The sequence below is a fragment of the Artibeus jamaicensis genome, unplaced genomic scaffold (assembly GCF_021234435.1).
Source record: "Artibeus jamaicensis isolate MK-2021 breed Jamaican fruit bat unplaced genomic scaffold, CSHL_Jam_final scaffold_369, whole genome shotgun sequence".
Classification (NCBI taxonomy): domain Eukaryota; kingdom Metazoa; phylum Chordata; class Mammalia; order Chiroptera; family Phyllostomidae; genus Artibeus; species Artibeus jamaicensis.
In genome coordinates, this window is record NW_026522042.1 from 6,468,363 (window position 1) to 6,485,885 (window position 17,523).

Consider the following 17,523-nt stretch of genomic DNA (forward strand, 5'->3'; position numbering starts at 1 on the left):
AATCCTTTGCTTTGATTCACTCTTCAGTCTTCAGTAAGCACCATTTCCGTCAGGCCAGGGCTCCGAACCCACATCGAGCCCCCGCAGTTCTTCTCGGCTCCAGCAGGTACCTGCGATCTCACCGGGCACAGCCACTGCTCTAATCTCGGAGGCAGTCTCCCAGGACCCCCGAAACAGTTCAGGATCAGCTTTTCCCTTAGGTGAATTCATGCACGGACACTTACTTCTTAGCACACATTAGCTAAATTTTGTCTTTAAAGTATATCTGAGTGACCCAGACAAAGCAAAAGTATCCCATTAGGGTAGCACCTGGCCAGGCTATGAACCTGAAGAGACTACAGAAAGGTTCATGCCACTGGCTGGATCCCTGTGCCCCCTTGAGGTGCCCTGCCTCCGTTTCCTCCAAGTGTAGGTCCAGGACTAACAGTATCACCTGGAACTTGTTGGCAACGCCATTTCTCTGGCCCTGCCCAAGACCAACTGAGGGCAGGAGACAGGTACGTAAACGCCCCGATGCACTCTGGCTGGGGAACCACTGCCTGGGACGTCGTCTCAGGGTGAAGAGAGCTCCAAACGCAAGGTGCTGCATGTACCTCCCATCTCCTGCACCCCTGACCCCATGATCAGGGCTGGTGTGGATTCCAGAAAGCACACAGGCGTTTTCACCTACACGCTGTGGTGTTGTGGACTGCAAGGAGCTCATAGGGCAGGAGGAGGAGTGTGGTCTGCATTCAGCTCCTGGTTTCAAATGCTGGCCCCACCCTTCATTAGCCGGTCCTCATCTCCTCCTATTCCTCCTCCTCCTCCTCCTCCTCCTCCTCCTCCTCCTCCTCGTTGATTTCTCCCTTTGTATCAGCCTCTCGGGGTCACTGTGACGATTCACTCTAGAGTGCTTGACACACGATATGTGTGTGATTCATAAACGATGCTACTATGTTGCATTGACACTTCTCCGAAGGTATCAGGTGGGCATTGCTTCATTTGAATAAAGTGTGTGCCATATTAGGTTGCAGGAAAGGGGAGGAGGAAACGAAGTATTGAATTCACAGGCTGCCTTCCTATTTACCGTGTCAACAGAATGTATGAAGAAACATTTATAGAATATGGAGTAATTTTAAGAGATCCTGCAAATTCGGAATACATTTACAATAACGCCAGCTTTGCATTTACCTTAGAAAGCAATACACTTCTAGGCTACTGATTAGAAAGGACCCCAATAAATGGTGGTGGCGAGGGCTTGAAAGTTTCGAGTCCTGCTGCTTCTCATTTGAATCCGTTATGACAAACTTTGTCGGCGCAATAGCGCAGCTCATTCCACCTGGAAAACACCCAGCCTAGGTTTTCCTCCCCTGATGTCACTGATGAAGGAAGGCCAAGCCATTGCATTTTGTCCAACAGTCAGTCTGCCAGGGTCAGACATTCCTTTAATTTTGCACGACCTTTATAGAATGCTATTTCCATGTGCACACCTTAATGATGGCCTGATCGTTTTGTTTCAAATGATCAACGCTGTTAAATTGAAGACATGCATTAAAACCCACTTGATTTTCTGGCAGAGGCTTCTATCTACATTTAGGCCTCGGTCAATACTGTTGGCTTAACTCAAAGTACTGCAAAAGTGGACAACTAGTCTGGAGGCTCTTCAGTGATGCTGCCGGTCCTGAAATCTTCACTTCCAAATTCAGTGTAGCGGGAGCGTTTACATCAACGAAAGTATTCCAGGAAGATGGCAGCCTTTTTAAACTAGCGAGACTATAACAAGAGCCTTGTGGTTTTATACAAATTCACAAGATTTCTAGGCTTTAAATGCATAAACATTAGGGTTCCGTTTAGCTCCCCTTTGACTCTCAGATGGGAGGCAACATACTTTGTCTTGGTCCCTGGTAATGAGCTCTTAAAATTATTGGAATTTCCTGACACACCATCCTATTCCTTTATTCCTAATAAGCCCCTTTTGTCCAACCTGAGTTCATGCCAACAATTAGGTGACTCTTGGCCTTGAGTGCCCGAGGAACCGACCACATTGGAGCATCAGAACTATCAGCTCCAGGTTACGGCCACACCACCCTGAACGAGCCCGATCTCCTCTGATCTCAGAAGCTAGGCAGGGTCGGGCCTGGTTGGTACTCGGTGGGAGAACGATCAGCTCCACCCCAAGATCTCCAGGGAAGGAGGAAGAGGACAGTTCAATAACCAATGGGCAATGATTTAATTAACCTGTCCAGGAGATGAAACTTCGATGGTCAGGGGAGCTTCTGGGTGGAACACACCATGTGCCAGGAAGGAGAAGCCCCAGGAGAGGAAGCGCTGCCCCGACCCCCTGCGACTGCCCCTGGTCCCAGGCACCTCTTCCACTTGGCTGTCCCTGGGTTGCATCCCTTATACAACTATTATTATACGTATGTTTGCTCCAGCTGGTCATTCTGGTGAAGCATTGAACCTGAGTGGGTAAGACGTCCTGCTTTGTCCATGGCCAGGCAGAATGCTGTCTGAAGTGGGGGCAGTCTCGTGATCGCAACCTCTGGAGTCCTGGCTAATTCAGTGGTGTCCGAAGTGATGGAAACCCACTGGGGTCGGAGGACGGAACTGCCCTTGGAACTGCAGAGCGTGGGAGAAACAAGGGGCTCCATCACTCGCCAGGGCACGCAGGACTCCCGAGGACCGCGGGCAGGCACTTCCCTGCCCAGCTACATACGCTACACACTGTAGACCCAGCGAAAGCCCTCAGTAGGAGTGAAGAAGTGGGAGGAACAAAAAACCCAGTTCAGGACTGGAAGATTTGAATCGCTGCGTTGTGTGTAAATGCTTGCAGACTCCAGGTTAGGCTTATTAGCAGTGGGTAGCTTTCTTCCCCGCTGCCGTCTCATTTCCTGGCACCTGGAAAGCATGGGCGGAGCCCTTATCACCTCTTGGGAAAAGTAAAAGGAACTACACCTGCCCCCAAACCACCCTGAAGGCCTTGCCGAATCTGAAAACTCACGTGGTAATTTTAACCTTGTTGGGCCTCTATCCCCGACCTCAACCTCCACCTTGTAGTCAAAGCTCTTAAAAGATTGTTTAAGAATAAACCGTGTGTCTTGCCGGACTTCCGGGCACAGCATGAGCTATTGTCAGCATTCACACTTCACTAGTCATTTGAGTGCTTGAGACCACCATCAGGAATTAAAAAATTTTTTATTTATTTTTAGAGAGAGAGAGAGGGAGGGAGAAAGAGGTAGAGAAACATTGATGTGTGTCTGCTTCTCACATGGCCCCCACTGGGGACCTGGCCCGCAACCCAGGCATGTGCCCTGATTGGGAATCAAACCACCGACCCTTTGGTTTGCATCCTGTGCTCAATCCACTGAGCTACACCAGCCAGGGCAGGAATTGTTTTTAAAGTACAACTCTCAGGAATATGGACATCATAAGACAAACTAAATATGTAATTTAATTCTTTCATCAGTATTTGACTTCAAAGAAAAAAAATATATGATTATATATAGTAATGTATTACTATATTACTACACATTACTACACATTATATATATAATCATACATATAGGATTAAATATATATATGCTTTATGATAGGTACCCAACTGCCAAACACCACACTTGAAATTGCTCAAACTTCCGGTTAAGATGGCGGGCACAGGAGACACGGCTCACCTTTTCACACACCACATCAAAATTACAACTAAGATATAGAACAACCATCACTCAGAACTGACAGAAATCAGGTTGAATGGAACAACCACAGAACTAGAGAAACCACATCCACCCAGACTGGTAGGAGGGGTGCAGATGAGGGACTGGCTGCTTCCGCATCCATGAGTGGTGATAAAAATGTGGGCAGGACATCTCGGGAGCAAAGAGTTCCAGGCCCAAACAGGCCCCTCAGACCAGGGTTCCAGAGCCAAGAAATAAGTCTCCGTAACTTCTGGCTGCAAAAAACCAATGGGTATTGATTTGGTGGAAGCAACTTCTGGACCCCCAAGCAGTTCCCCTTAAAGCACCCACACATGGATTCACCTACTCGGACTCACTCCCTCTGAGCTCAGGCAACAGGGTAGCAGCTTGAAAGGCACCAGTGGTACATAGGGGGGAAATGAAGTGTCTTCCAACAAGATGAGCAGAAGCCACTGTCCTTTTTCTAAACTCCACTCCCCAGAGCCAGCAAAGTGGTGCCCCAAGACTCCATCAACCTGGCTAACACTGTTTGACCCATCTTGGAGATCCTCAGAGACTCTGCCCCACACAACTTACAGGCCCACCCAAGCTGCTTTTCCGTATGAATGGATGGTCTTGGCTCATGCTGCACAACTTCCAAAATCCTCTCAAACAAGCAACAGCTGGCCTCAGCGAGCCTCAGGCCCAGCACTAGCAGCAGCAGCCTCAATTCACAGCTTGGCTTCACCTGGGAATCTCAAGCACAGCACAGATAGCAGCCATTCTCAGACTACCTTATAACCCAGGCAAGGTGGCCCTGGGAAGAACAGAGGTGGAGGATGACCTTGGCCTGCACCACACCGGAAACCCCAGGGCCTGCACACAAGGACAGCTACAGACCACATTAGAGCAGCTCCACCCTGCCTCTGTACGGCTGATCCTCCACAGAGGGCAGAGGTTGGTGGTTTGTGGTCACTGCCGGTCCTTGTCCCTGCTGGCCTGGGCAAATCCCTCCCATCGATCTGCCAACAGCAACCAAGGCTCAACTACAGGAGGCACTGAGCCCACATGAAGGGTGCTACACAGCTTGGGTGACTGGGGAGGTCGTGCCCCTTGGACCCTACAAGACACCTACCACATAAGGCCACACGAACAAGACACAGAGTCAAAGCAGCTCTACCTAATACACAGACACAAACACAGGGAGGCTGCCAAAATGAGGAGACAAAGAAACATGGCCCAAGTGAAAGAACAGATCAAAACTTGAGAAAGAACTAAATGAAATGGGGATAGCAATCTATCGGCTGCAGAGTTCAAAACACTGGTTATAAGGAATGATCAAAAACTGCCCTGGGTGGTGTAGCTCAGTGGATTGAGCGCGGGCCTGCGAATCACACGATCGCAGTTCGATTCCCAGTCAGGGCACATGTCTGGGTTGCAGGCCAGTTACCAGCGAGGGACACATGAGAGGCAACCATACATTGATATTTCTCTCCCTCTCTCCTTCCCTTCCCCTCTAAAGATAATTAAAAAAAAAAAAAAACTTAGTGAGGACCCCAACAGCATAGAAAAGATCCAGTCAGAAATGAAGGATACACTGATGGAAATAAAGAACAATTTACAGGGAAACAACAGTAAAGTGGATGAAGCCGAGAATCAAATCAATGATTTGGAACATAGGGAAGCAAAAAACCAATCAGAACAAGAAGGAATCCCCCAAAACGAGGCTAGTATAAGTAGCCTCTGGGACTGCAAGAGGTTACACCCCAACATCCTCATCATAAGAATGCCAGAAAAAGAGGAAGAGCAAGAAATTGAAACCTTATTTGAAAAAATAATGAAAGAAAACTTCCCTAATTTGGTGAAGGAAACAGACGTGCAAGTGCTCAAAGCACAGTCCCAAACAAGATGGATATAGAGACCCCCTCCAAGACACACCATAATTAAAATGCCAAAGGTTACAGATAAAGAGAGAATCTTAAATGCAGCAGGAGAAAAGAAGTTAGTTACCTACAGGAGAGTTCCCATAAGACTGTCAGATGATTTCTCAAAAGAAACTTTGCAGACTGGAAGGGACTGGCAAGAAATATTCAACGCCACGAAAGCAGGGGCCTACAGCCAAGACTGCTCTACCCAGCAAGCTACCATTTAGAATCAAAGGGCAGACAAGTACTACCCAGATAAGAAAAAACTACAGTTCATCCTTATCAAACCATCATTATATGAAATGTTAAAGGGACTTATTTAAGGAAAAAATCAAAACTATGAATAAAATGGCAAAAAACAGAACTCTGTCAACAACTGAATCTAAAAAACGAAGCAAACAAGAGGCAGAATCATGGATATAAGGCGCATTGTGATGGTTGCCAGATGGGATGTGGGAAAGGGAGAATGGGTGAAGAGGCAAGGGGATGAAGAAGTACAAATACGTAGTTATAGAACAGCCCTGGGAATGTAATGTATAGCCTAAGAAATGGAGCAGCCACAGAATTTATATGCATGACCCATGGACATGAACAATAGTGGGGGGGGCGCAGTTGCCCTGGGCGGAGCCCGGGCAAAGGTGGAAAATCAGGGTGACTGTTAATAGCATAAAGTATAAATAAAATATATTAAACCAAAGAAAATGCTCATATATATTTTTTATCTTAAAAACACAATGTTCACCCTGGCTGGTGTGGCTCAGTAGTGGATTGTCAGCCTGTGAAGCAAAGGGTTGCTGGTTGGATTCCCAGTCACGGTCCATGGCTGCAACTGGGGGCCAGGTCCCCAGTGGGGGGCCCACGAGAGGCAACCACACATGAATGTTTCTCTCCCTCTCTTTCTCCTTCCCTTCCCCACTGTCTAAAAATAAAATGAAAACTCTTAAAAACAAACAACCCCCCCCATGTCCTACTCCTGGTACCTCTAAACCTCTGACTCCCCCCGTTGCAGGGAGCCGTTCTAGCCAGTCTCTTCAGCGACTTTGTGAGACACATTTAACACCAGGGTTACCAAACAAGTGTAAGTTGAATCGATCTTTTGAATTGAACAAGCTAGTAACTAGAAAAAGTTATTTTAAAAACAGGCGGTTGTGCCCACTGTTTACTGACTACAAATATCACCTTCTTCCTCCTTCCTGTTTTTGAACTAGTTTTTGGGGATTGGAATATGTACTGAGAATTTTATACCTCAATTCATGTATCAGTCACGTCAATGTTGGTGTATAAAATCATATACAAATCAGAAAACACCTCTGACCATAAAGCAACTTCCACACTGGTAATTGAGAGGAAAAAAAAAAAAAGAGCCATGAACACATAATTTTACAGTTTACTTTAAAAATGTAAGTATCTCCCAATATTTAATAGGTAAAGAAAATAGCATATTGGTTTATGCGGTTGCTATTTTATTTTCCAAGTAATACTGATTAAAAATATTTACACACCTACTTTTAAGTCCACAGTTTAGCACTCATATCTGTATGGCTTTAAAAGTTATAGCACAAGACCTTTACATTAAGGTTGGGGAAAAGATTCACTCAAAACAAAGCCTGATATCTTATATACATGTTTTTCTCTGTACTTTATTTTAAATACATTAATTTTTAAATGATGCTCATCTTTTTTTATCTGGTGGTAAAATACTAGTGCAATTTTTCAACCAAAATAAAGTTTACCACAGATAGAAATGAATTTTTCCCAATTGAAAATGGCCCTTTGGCTGCCATTAAATGAAATTCTCAACCTAAGTGGAAAAGAATTGGTAGTTGCCATCATAAGCAAAAATATAAAGTACTATTACAGCATCATCTACATCGCTCCTTATAACACACACTTTGAAAGAACCAGAGATGCTTTACAGAAGTTTAGCTGGTTTTGAAAAGGCACGTGGGTGTGGATTGTTTACATTCTGGAAATTCTGCCGCCGCCACTGCCGTCTCTGCTGCAGAGCTGACACCTGTGACTACCAGGGTGGACGAGGATGCTGTTCAGACCCGAAGAAGCCAGAAGCCAAAGCTGAACTGCACAGTAACCATGCACCTTTCTTCATGCAGCCTGTGTTCCTACAGATTCAATTTTCTAACATGCATTAGAATACAAGTGCTTGTATTCTAATGATTTTGTTTGATTTTACAACACATAAAAACAGAAAGAACACAACCTGGGAAAGGGAAGGGGGAAGGAACCCTTACCACAATGAAAATAGATACATTCGTACCCAACCATATAAGAATATAATCCATTTAAGTTTCCAGAAATATACTTCTCAAAACTTCCCATTCACTTACAGGAAACATCCCTCCTCTGTGGCATTAGCCAGGAGGAAAAATCAGGTTGTTTCAATAGAAACAGTTCAGCACAACAGGAAAGAGTTTAACTTTGGTCCACTTGTTTGTTAGCTCAAGGACAGTCACACTGCCCAGCATTAGTTCAACAACCCAACACATACAGTTAAAAATATATTCATTTGTTGTTCATTCTAAAACCGGCAAAGGTGTTCTGTTCGCACTGCCTGCGCTTTCAGCTTGAGAGCCCACCGCTGGCCCGGGCTCTAAACCCACGGTGTCTTCATGAACTTCTCTGGCCGCCTCAGCAGTGTCCTCTTGGCTCGGCTCCCTCTCCTCTGGGTTCATGAGGTCAGGGGTCACGTGATCCAAGTCTGCTTCTAGAAGCTCGGTGTGCACTTCCAAGGGCACCTGATTTACCCGTTCAACATGCAGCTCCTCCACGTGGACTTCAGTGCCTTCTTCAGTCTGAATCCGACCCACTTCGAGGTAACTCACCTGGACCTGCTCCGGGAGCTCGCCCAGGTGCGCATCGTGCACTTGGCCGTCCTGGAGCAGGTTGGGGTGGACCTGCTCCACAGTCACTTGTGCCGAGTCCACCTGAACCTGAAGCAGTGGGAGCACGTGGACCTTCCCCACTTGTTCTATGATAGTCATTGAGGTCACAGGCTCAGTCTGCACACGGGTTTCCACCGAAAGGACTTCTTCAGTTATCAGACGCTCAGAAATATTATGCGATTCACTGAGATGCCTCCTTAATTCATTTCCTTGCATAAACCACAAGTCACACAACGTACAATGGTTGGGTTTATCTCCAGTGTGTATTACCAAGTGATCTTTGAACTGGTCCCAGCTGTTAAACACACTGTTACAGACCTGAAAACACCAAAACAAAACCGTGTTAACAATACTTAATAGCCAAAATAAAGGAAAAAAGGATAAAAAAAAGATTCACTTATTCTCTGGAACATTTTCTAAAAATGTTATGAATATGGTATTGGTAATATAATCTGGTCCAAGGGATTTTATAATTATTTTATTTGGCTTTATACCTGATATAGCTAACAAATTAAATATATTTGGGGAAACATTTTAATACTGCCTTGTTTAAATGCCTTAAGAATTCTAAAAATATAAGATTATATTTGTCATAGTAACGAAATTGATAACCATGCACTAATCACAAAGCACTGATTAAGCTGGCCTGCCTCTCGCCAGCCCCTCCTGCCCCGTGTCAGACCACCTGTGATCTGAACGTGATTTTACCGACACCAGTGTCACACAGGGCTAGGACTGGGCAAGGGGAGCCACTACAACCCCTTGTCAAATCAAGACAGTGACGTTCCTTCCTCTCACTTCTTGCCAACTGTCAGCGGCAACCCTCTGCTCTAGACTCTGCCACCCTTCACTTTGAATGATTTCAAATACGGACTCCTCCGCTAAGGACAGACCACAGCCACACATACCTGGCATTCGTAAAGCTTCTTTCTTCCCTTCTTTGCCCCCACTCCAGTTTGGCACGCAGTCAGATGACATTTGAGAGTGCTATTTCTAGCAAATCGTTCATGACAATTTGGACATTCAAAAGGTTTTTCACCTATTAGAATAGAAAAAATTGTATCAGTGAAGTAGGATAAAGCCAACATAGGAAAAGCCAACACAAGTTGATTCTTCTGATAAAACTTGGATATAAGTTCTGTTCCATATTTTTTGCATTTCTTAAGAAACTGTCTCCTGGGACTTCTGCCAAGATGGAGGCGCAGGTGGAAACACCTTGCGTCCGTGCACAACCAAATTTAAAAACAGCAAAGTTTTAACAACAATAAACGCAACCAAACCACACAGAAAATCGACAACACAGAGTCCGAAAACAACAAAATGCTCAGCTAAACCGGTGAGAGGGGCGAAGCCAGCAGCGGAGCAGGTTGGCCAAAAAGATCCCTGACCGGGGTGGTGCGCAGGCAGCCGAGGGCACGGATCCCAGGTGCAGGCTAGCTACGGCGGACTCAGGGAAGAGGCGCAGCTGGCTGTCTGCAGTCGGTCGAGCATTTGCGTGCAGATAAACCAGTGAAGAGGCGAGCATTGAGACCGCATGGCGCAGGGCGATGGGCTTGCACACTTCCACTCAGATAAACAGGCGGGGGGCCAGCGGTGGGACAGACTGGGTGAGTGGAGAGGACCGCCATTGCTCCCTCTCTGACCCCGCCCCCACATACAGCGTCACAAACCAGTGACCTGGGTGGCCCTGCCCTGGTAAACAACTAAGGCTCCGCTCCTCATACGTAACAGGCACAAACAGATAAAAACATGGCTCAAGAACAACTCAGAGCCCCAGAGCCGATAAATCTCAGTGATGAAGAAATAGCCAAACTTTCAGATGCACAGTTCAAAACACTGCTGATCAGGATCCTCACAGAACTGGTTGATTTTAGTCACAAATTAGAGAAACATATGAAAGCTAAACTAATTGAAATGAATGGTGATGCACAGGAAACCAATAGTAATGGAAAGGAAACTGGGACTCAAATCAAGGGAGCAGACCAGAAGGAAGGAAAAAATAACCAAACAGAAAAGAATGAAGAAACAAGAATTTAAAAAAATGAGGAGAGGCTTAGGAACCTCCAGGACATCTTTAAACGTTCCAACATTCGAATTATAGGGGTACCAGAAGTGGAAGAGGAACAGTCATAAGTGGAAACCTTATTTGAACAAATAATAAAAGAGAACTTCCCCATTCTGGCAAAGGAAATAGACTTCCAGGAAATCCAGGAAGCTCAGAGAGTCCCAAAGAAGTTGGACCCAAGAAGGAACACACCAAGGCACATCATCATTACGTTAGCCAAGATTAAAATGAAAGAGAGAATTCTAGAAGCAGCAAGAGCTAAGGGGACAGTCACCTACAAAGGAGTTCCCATCAGACTGTCAGTGGATTTCTCAAAAGAGACCTTACAGGCAAGAAGGGGCTGGAAAGAGGTATTCCAAGTCATGAAATTCAAAGACCACAACCAAGATTGCTCTATCCAGCAAAGTTTTCATTTAGAATGGAAGGACAGATAAAGTGCTTCTCAGATAAGACCAAATTCAAGAGGTTCATCATCACCAAGCCCTTATTATATGAAATGTTAAAGGGACTTACCTAAGAAAAAGAAAATATAAAAGATGAACAGTGAAAGGACAGCAAACTCACAGTTATTAACCACCACACCTAAAACAAAAGCAAACTAAGAGGACAGCTAGATCAGCAGCAGAACCATAGAAATGAAGATCACATGGAGGGTTAGCAACAGGGGAGTGGGAGAAGGAAAAGGGGGGAGAAGGTACAGAAAATAAGTAGCATAGACAGTAGATAGAAAATAGATGGGGGAGAGGGTAAGAATAGTAGGGGAAATACAGAATCTAAAGAACCTGAGACACGTGTTCATGAACTAAAGGGGGGGAATGGTGGGGGAGGGGTGTGCAGGATGGAGGGGAATGGAGGGGGGAATAGAACAAATGTAATGGCATAATTAATTTAAAAAAAAACTGTCTACTTTCCCTTAGATAAAAATTAAGACCAATCTCTATGCTGGGGAAATGCACCACCCCACAAGCATTTCTGAGCACTTCCTATGTGCCAGACCACATGCAATGTGATGAAGATTAATAAATTGTCCTTGTTTTTAAATACTTCCTATCACAGGCCAGGGGTATTTCATGGAAACGAAGGACATGAAAACCAACCACCACAATGCCCTGGAGGCGGCCGGACAGCGGGCAGCGAGGAGGGGGGAGCACGGAGAGGACCGTGGTCAGGGCCGCCTGCAACGGGACGAGAGAAGGGCAGACAGGAAAAGAGGGAGGTGTCAGTGATGGCTCTCAGGTCTCTGGCCTGGCCTATCAACCACAATGAAGGACAGGGGAGTCCAAGTAGGTCTGGCGTGGGGGGTGCTGGGAAAGACTATCAACTCAGCGCTGCGTCCGTCGAGTTCGAGGAACTCAGAGCCAACTGGAAAGTCGGGCCGACAGCTGCACAACAAGTCTGGAGCCGAACAGGAGGTGGACTGACAGAACAGAAGTGCTGCAGGTGGTAGGAAAGCCTGTGATGGGGACGAAACTCTCAGTGCGTTACGTGGTGGCAGAAGCCAAGACGGAACCCAGGGAAATACCAAGTTAAAAACAGCAGCTGATGAGGCAGCAAAGGAAACAGAAAGAGAACCACCAGAAGCAGAAGAAAACACAGTCGCCTGCAAAGAAGGCGACTACAGGAAAGAGCGCCGAGCCAGCGCCAGGCAGGTGACACGCGGCTGTCACACCCCAGCAAGAACGGCCGCGGGCGCAGCGTGCGGCACCAGGAGCCGGACCGCAGTGGGACGGGGCCGGCCAGTGAGAGGCAAGTCAGCGGAAATCGGTACGGAAAACTCCTTTCGAGGAGGCTTGGAAGTAAAGACCAGGGGTGGCTAGGAGGGGACAAGTCCATGAGAGGTGCTGAGCCGGAAGAGTCACCATGTGTCTCCTCGTTGAGAAGGAGCCTGTGGAAGAGGAGAGAAGCGGTCCAGATGACGGATGAACACGGTCTTGGAGGAGACATCAGAGTGGGATCAGGTCTCAGGTCTGAAAAATCCAATTGTGTGAGCATGAGATCTGTGTGCAAGTACACTTACTGCTGCATAGTTTGCAACAGTAGAAGACCAGGAACAGCCCTGACAGGCGTGGCTCAGTGGGCTGGGTGCTGTCCTGCAAAGCGGAAGGTCACCAGTTTGGTGCCTGGTCAGGGCACACGTCTGGGTCGTGGGTCTGGTCCCCAGTCAGTGTGTGTACGAGAAGCAACTGATGTTTCTCTCCCTTTTTCTCCCTCCCTTCCCTCTGAAAATAAATTTAAAAATTTAATAATAAATAATATCTTTAAAAAGAAGACTAGGATCAACCTACACGTGTAGCAGCAGGAGCGGTGAAGTGCTGCACACTCACACACCAAGCGCCGGGGCGCACAGGGAGACAAAGGAGTAGATTGGCGAACGCTCTCTGTGCAGCAGAGCTCGGGAACGATCAAACCGCACTGCCCTGCCGGCTCCTGCCTGTCTTCTTTCCAGCCCTGTCTCTCTCTGCGGTTACCTGGGAACGCAGAGACTCCTGCGATAGGATGGGGGAGAGCATGGGAGCGGCCGCGACCCCTGCAGAGGGCTGCTGACGGAGGAGGGGCAGTGCACATCGGAGGTCACCTGAGCACTCGCTGTGACTATTTAAAAAGTCAGTCTAACAGGCCCAGTAAAATCTAAAAGTAGCAACCGGTTAATTATGTTTTAGCTGTGTGGACAGCAGTGTTCAGAGTGCTTCTGTTGTGTTCTCTTACTTGCCGCAGACAGCCCTGTGAAGCAGGTATCGTTACCCCATTCACGCAGACAAGGCGCGGCCCAAGGACAAGTGGCCCGTCAAGGTCCTCGAGGTGGCCACAGCCAGAACTGGAGCAGGGATCCGGCTCCAGCCCCCAGACCCGCTGTCCCCGTGACTGCACACTAGCACTCTGGGAGGCCCAGACACAACTACTCGAAAACGTGGGTCAGAGGTCCCCTTCCGGTCCCCTTTCACACTGGTGTCCCACAGCTGCACCTCTCTTGATGTCTCCCCACCCGCAAAGCGCTCACCCTTCTCTACTTTTTGAGGCGAATCAGCTTCCAGTCAGGCAGCCACCTGAATCGGAAAGCTGGGTGTCACCCTCACCCCCACCGATCACCAAATCCTGCCAGTTCTGCACATCACCGATACACTGCCGCCATCACTGCCTCTACTCAGCCCCTTCACGCCGAAAGCTTCCTAACAAGAACTAGAAGGTTTTACCACCCCAACCCATCCTGCCAGGCATCTCTCTAAAACATCCGTCTGAAGAGATATTTTCCTAGCTTAAACTTCTTTAAAATGACCCAGAGCCTTCCCAAGATATAATCCGAACTCATCTGCAGCCGTCAGGAAAACACAACCACATGCTCTTAGCCTCCCCTCCCACTGCCTCCTGTCTCCTGAGCCGCACTCCAGCGGGACAGCCCGCGCGGTGCCTGCTTGAGCGCACACCACGTCCCAGCCATCCTGACCCGTGAGCTGCATCTCCTGGCCTCCCTTCACTGGGGCCCAGTCCTCGAGCCGTAATAACCCTCTAGTTGAGGTCATAACAAGCTGCTTCCCCACTTGTCCATGCCTGTGTGTGCTTCACGGCATTTCCTGGGATGCTCAGCGCCTGGCCAGCTCCTGCAGCCTCTGGGAAGCCACACTGTCTCCCCCATCGTAAAAAAGGAGCCCAGGCAGGCATTCCCCTGAGACCCCGGGCTCACCTCCATCCGCACTGGGACCAACCCACTGACTGTGCCCTGGAGGCAGGAAATCCAAAATTTCTTTATTTCCATGACCTAGCAGGTTGGCACTATCATTACTATTTTTCAAATGGAAACAAAAAAATTCAGAGGACAAACAGCCCAAGTTTTACAAATCAAGCCACAGAGCATAGCACATGCTTCAAGAATATACATGAAACCAAATCACTACACTATTATGCAAAATAGAAAACCAATGGGGGCATTATCTTGATGGTAGAAAACAGGAAAAGGATTGTTTTCTTAGGTTTAAACTTAGTTTGTTGTGAGAAAAACAAGCGATCCTTTATTAATACAAATAATTTAAGCATGTTTACTTATGCTCCCTCTTGATTCACCAGCTAACCAATCACACCTACAACTACTTATCACTAATTATTAGTGGAGTAATTGAGGTTAAAAAGACAACCAGGTCCAGTTTGCTTTACACGCTTGCTAAACTGTTCCTCCAATGGGCATCTGGTTCTCTAACAACTAAAGTCACCCGGCATCACTTTGGAAGAACAAAGATATTCAACAAGGTCCTTCAGCTCTACGTTCTACTGTTCCACCCAAAACACAAAGTATGGGACTTGGAAAGCACACTGCAAAACGCCCAAAACGACCTGTCATCTTATTTTCAAACAGGTTAGTCACTAGGTAATGTCTTCAGTGAAAGAGGACTACTTCCACTTTCATACCACCAGGACACAACGTACAAGTGATGATCTGTCCCAGAACGGGAACCCCTACCAAAGCAGGCTGGTTACCAAGTTATGTTTTTGTGCTAATTCAATGTGCTTTTGATATGTCGATTTTTTTGCTAAATGACTCCAGTTACCACAAAAATGTTTCACCAATAGATGATTAAAAAGAGGAGTATTTTAAAGAACCGATAATGATAGTCAGTTTCCAAACATATAACAGGTATATATACACATAATGTTTGAAAACAAGAAAGCATTTCCCCCCCAAAGATTGCATAAATACCTATTAATTACCCAAATTAGTACCCTAAAGTCTTTTATCCCAGACCAGAAAAAAGATTAACAGAGTTCATCACCACCATATCAGTATTACAAAAAATGTTAAAGGGACTTCTTCCAGAACCCCCCATAAATATGAATAATAAGATGAATAATGGCAGTAACTACATACCTATCAATAATCACTTTAACTGTAAAATGGATTAAATGCTCCAATCAAGACACAGGGCAGCTGAATGACTAAGAAAACAAGACTCGGATATATGCTGCCTACGAGAGACTCACCGCAGATGAAAAGCCGACTCAAAGTGAAAGTACAGACACAGAGAAGATGTTTCATGCAAACGGGAAAATAAAAAACACAAAGCTTGGGTAGCAACTTGCATCAGACAAAACAGACTTTCACTTTTGAGATCAGACCAGATTGGGTGCACTCAGGCTGGTATGGCCTTAGAGCAGAGAAAATGGATTTTAAAACAAAGCCTGTAACAGGAGACAAAGGAGGACACTGCCTGACAACGGGAACAGAAGAACGAAATGACGTAACCCGGCAAACACTTAGGCACCCGAGATGGGCGCACCTCGCCAGGTGAAAAGCGCGTGCACAGAAAGGAGAACACAACGTCCATGCAGTCACAGCTGGGGACATGAACGCCCGCAGACACAAATGGGTAGACCTTCCAGACTGAAAATCAACAAGGAGACGGCAGCCTGGAATGACACACTAGATGAGAAGAATCTGGCATTTTTGGAGCATTTCACCCCAAATCAGAACATACGTTCTTGTTAAGTGCACACGGAACCAGCATTTCTCACAGTGACGCAGCTATGGAGGCAACCTAAGGGGCCATCAGCGGGCACCTGCGCAACAAGGCAGCCGTGCACCTCACACGGCCACAAAGAACAAAATCTCACCACCTACGACAGCACTGAGGGGCCCAGAGAGCAGTATGCTCAGTAAGTCAGAGAAGGACAAACACCACGTCACTCACAGGCGGACCAAAAAGAACAAAATAAACTAGCAAACAGAACAGAAAGTCACACAGACAGAGCACAGACTAGACTGATGGCTGCCAGTGGGAGGGAGCTGGGAGACTGGTGAGAAAGGCGGTGGGATCTCGGAGAGCAGATGGGCAGTGATGGAGCGGTCACAGGGAGTGGAGTGGACATTGCCGCAGTAACTGTGTGCGGTGCCAGCAGGGCGCTAGGACTTTGGGGGACTCACTGTAAAGTATGTATGTATGTCTAACCGCTGTGCTGTACGCCTGAAACTGATACGGTATTTAATACCAACTATAATTTAAAAAGAGAAAAAAAATAAAACGCCTCTTAAATCCATACTGAGCCGTAAGTACTGGGTTGTATGGTTTTTTTCCGTGGGATGGCTCTAGCAGTGCTTAATTGTCTTAACCTCAATCAGAACCATTTGTTAGACTGCACTGTGACAGCTGTCATATCAGCCAGCATTAAAAAAAACCACAAAAACATCGAACCTGGTGAATTTCTGTGCAGCCATTTTAATACTGAAGACGGAAGGAGATACCCAACATTTTCGGCATGTTATGCTTTTTTATTTCGAGAAAGTTGAAAACACAACAAAAGACTGCAGTGTATGGAGAAGGTGCTATGATGAATCAAACGTGCCAAAAGTGGTTTGCGAAGTTTCTTGCCACTACTGAATTTTGGCCAAATAACTCTCTGCTGTGGGGCTGTCTTACGCCCTGGAAGGTGCTCAGCAGCGCCCCTGCCCTCTACCCACTAGAAGCCAACGGTGAGAGAGAGCTGACATACTCAAAATACCCAAACCAATGAAGTAAAAATAAAAAATGTGCCTTTTATTTTACGGAAAAACTAAATGGACTTTTGGCCAACCCAATTTGAGGTTCTCTTGCTATCTGCCTGTTTATGCAGTTCCTGAGTACGGCCAAGTGTCTGAAGAGTAAGGGATACCACGTTATTTGGATCTATCTGGCTTCTCAGTGTCAAGCACTGTGTGGCAAACGACTCTGACCAGTGAAGGCTCTACTAAAATATTTCACCCAAAGTTCTCCAAACTCGCCCTGACTGGTGTGGCTCCATGGTTGGGCGTTGTTCTAAAAACGGAAAGGTCGCCAGTTCAATCCCTAGTCGGGGCACACGCCTGGTTTGTGGGTCAGGTCCTCAACTGGGGTCAGGCAAGAGGCAACTGATTAATATTTCTCTTTTCTCCCTCCCTCTCCCTCTAAAAACAAATAAGTAAAACATTTTTTTAAAAAAGTTATCCCACCTCCAGCATCGGATAGAAAGACTCTGGACAGTGT

At 46.6% G+C, this 17,523-nt stretch overlaps 1 protein-coding gene across 10 annotated transcripts in view; it reads right to left on the reverse strand.

The window, feature by feature from the left end:
- Positions 1-6,965: 6,965 nt before the first annotated feature.
- Positions 6,966-17,523, reverse strand: part of ZNF131 (zinc finger protein 131) — a 31,558-nt gene continuing 21,000 nt past the window's right edge. For all 10 annotated transcript variants that reach the window (XM_037164454.2, XM_037164482.2, XM_037164433.2 and 7 more), the window contains 2 exons: positions 9,384-9,514; positions 6,966-8,793 (listed from right to left, as the gene is read on the reverse strand). In XM_037164454.2, the coding sequence (XP_037020349.1) occupies positions 8,107-8,793; positions 9,384-9,514 (818 nt within the window). In that variant the 3' untranslated portion in view covers positions 6,966-8,106. The remainder of the gene's footprint in view (positions 8,794-9,383; positions 9,515-17,523) is intronic.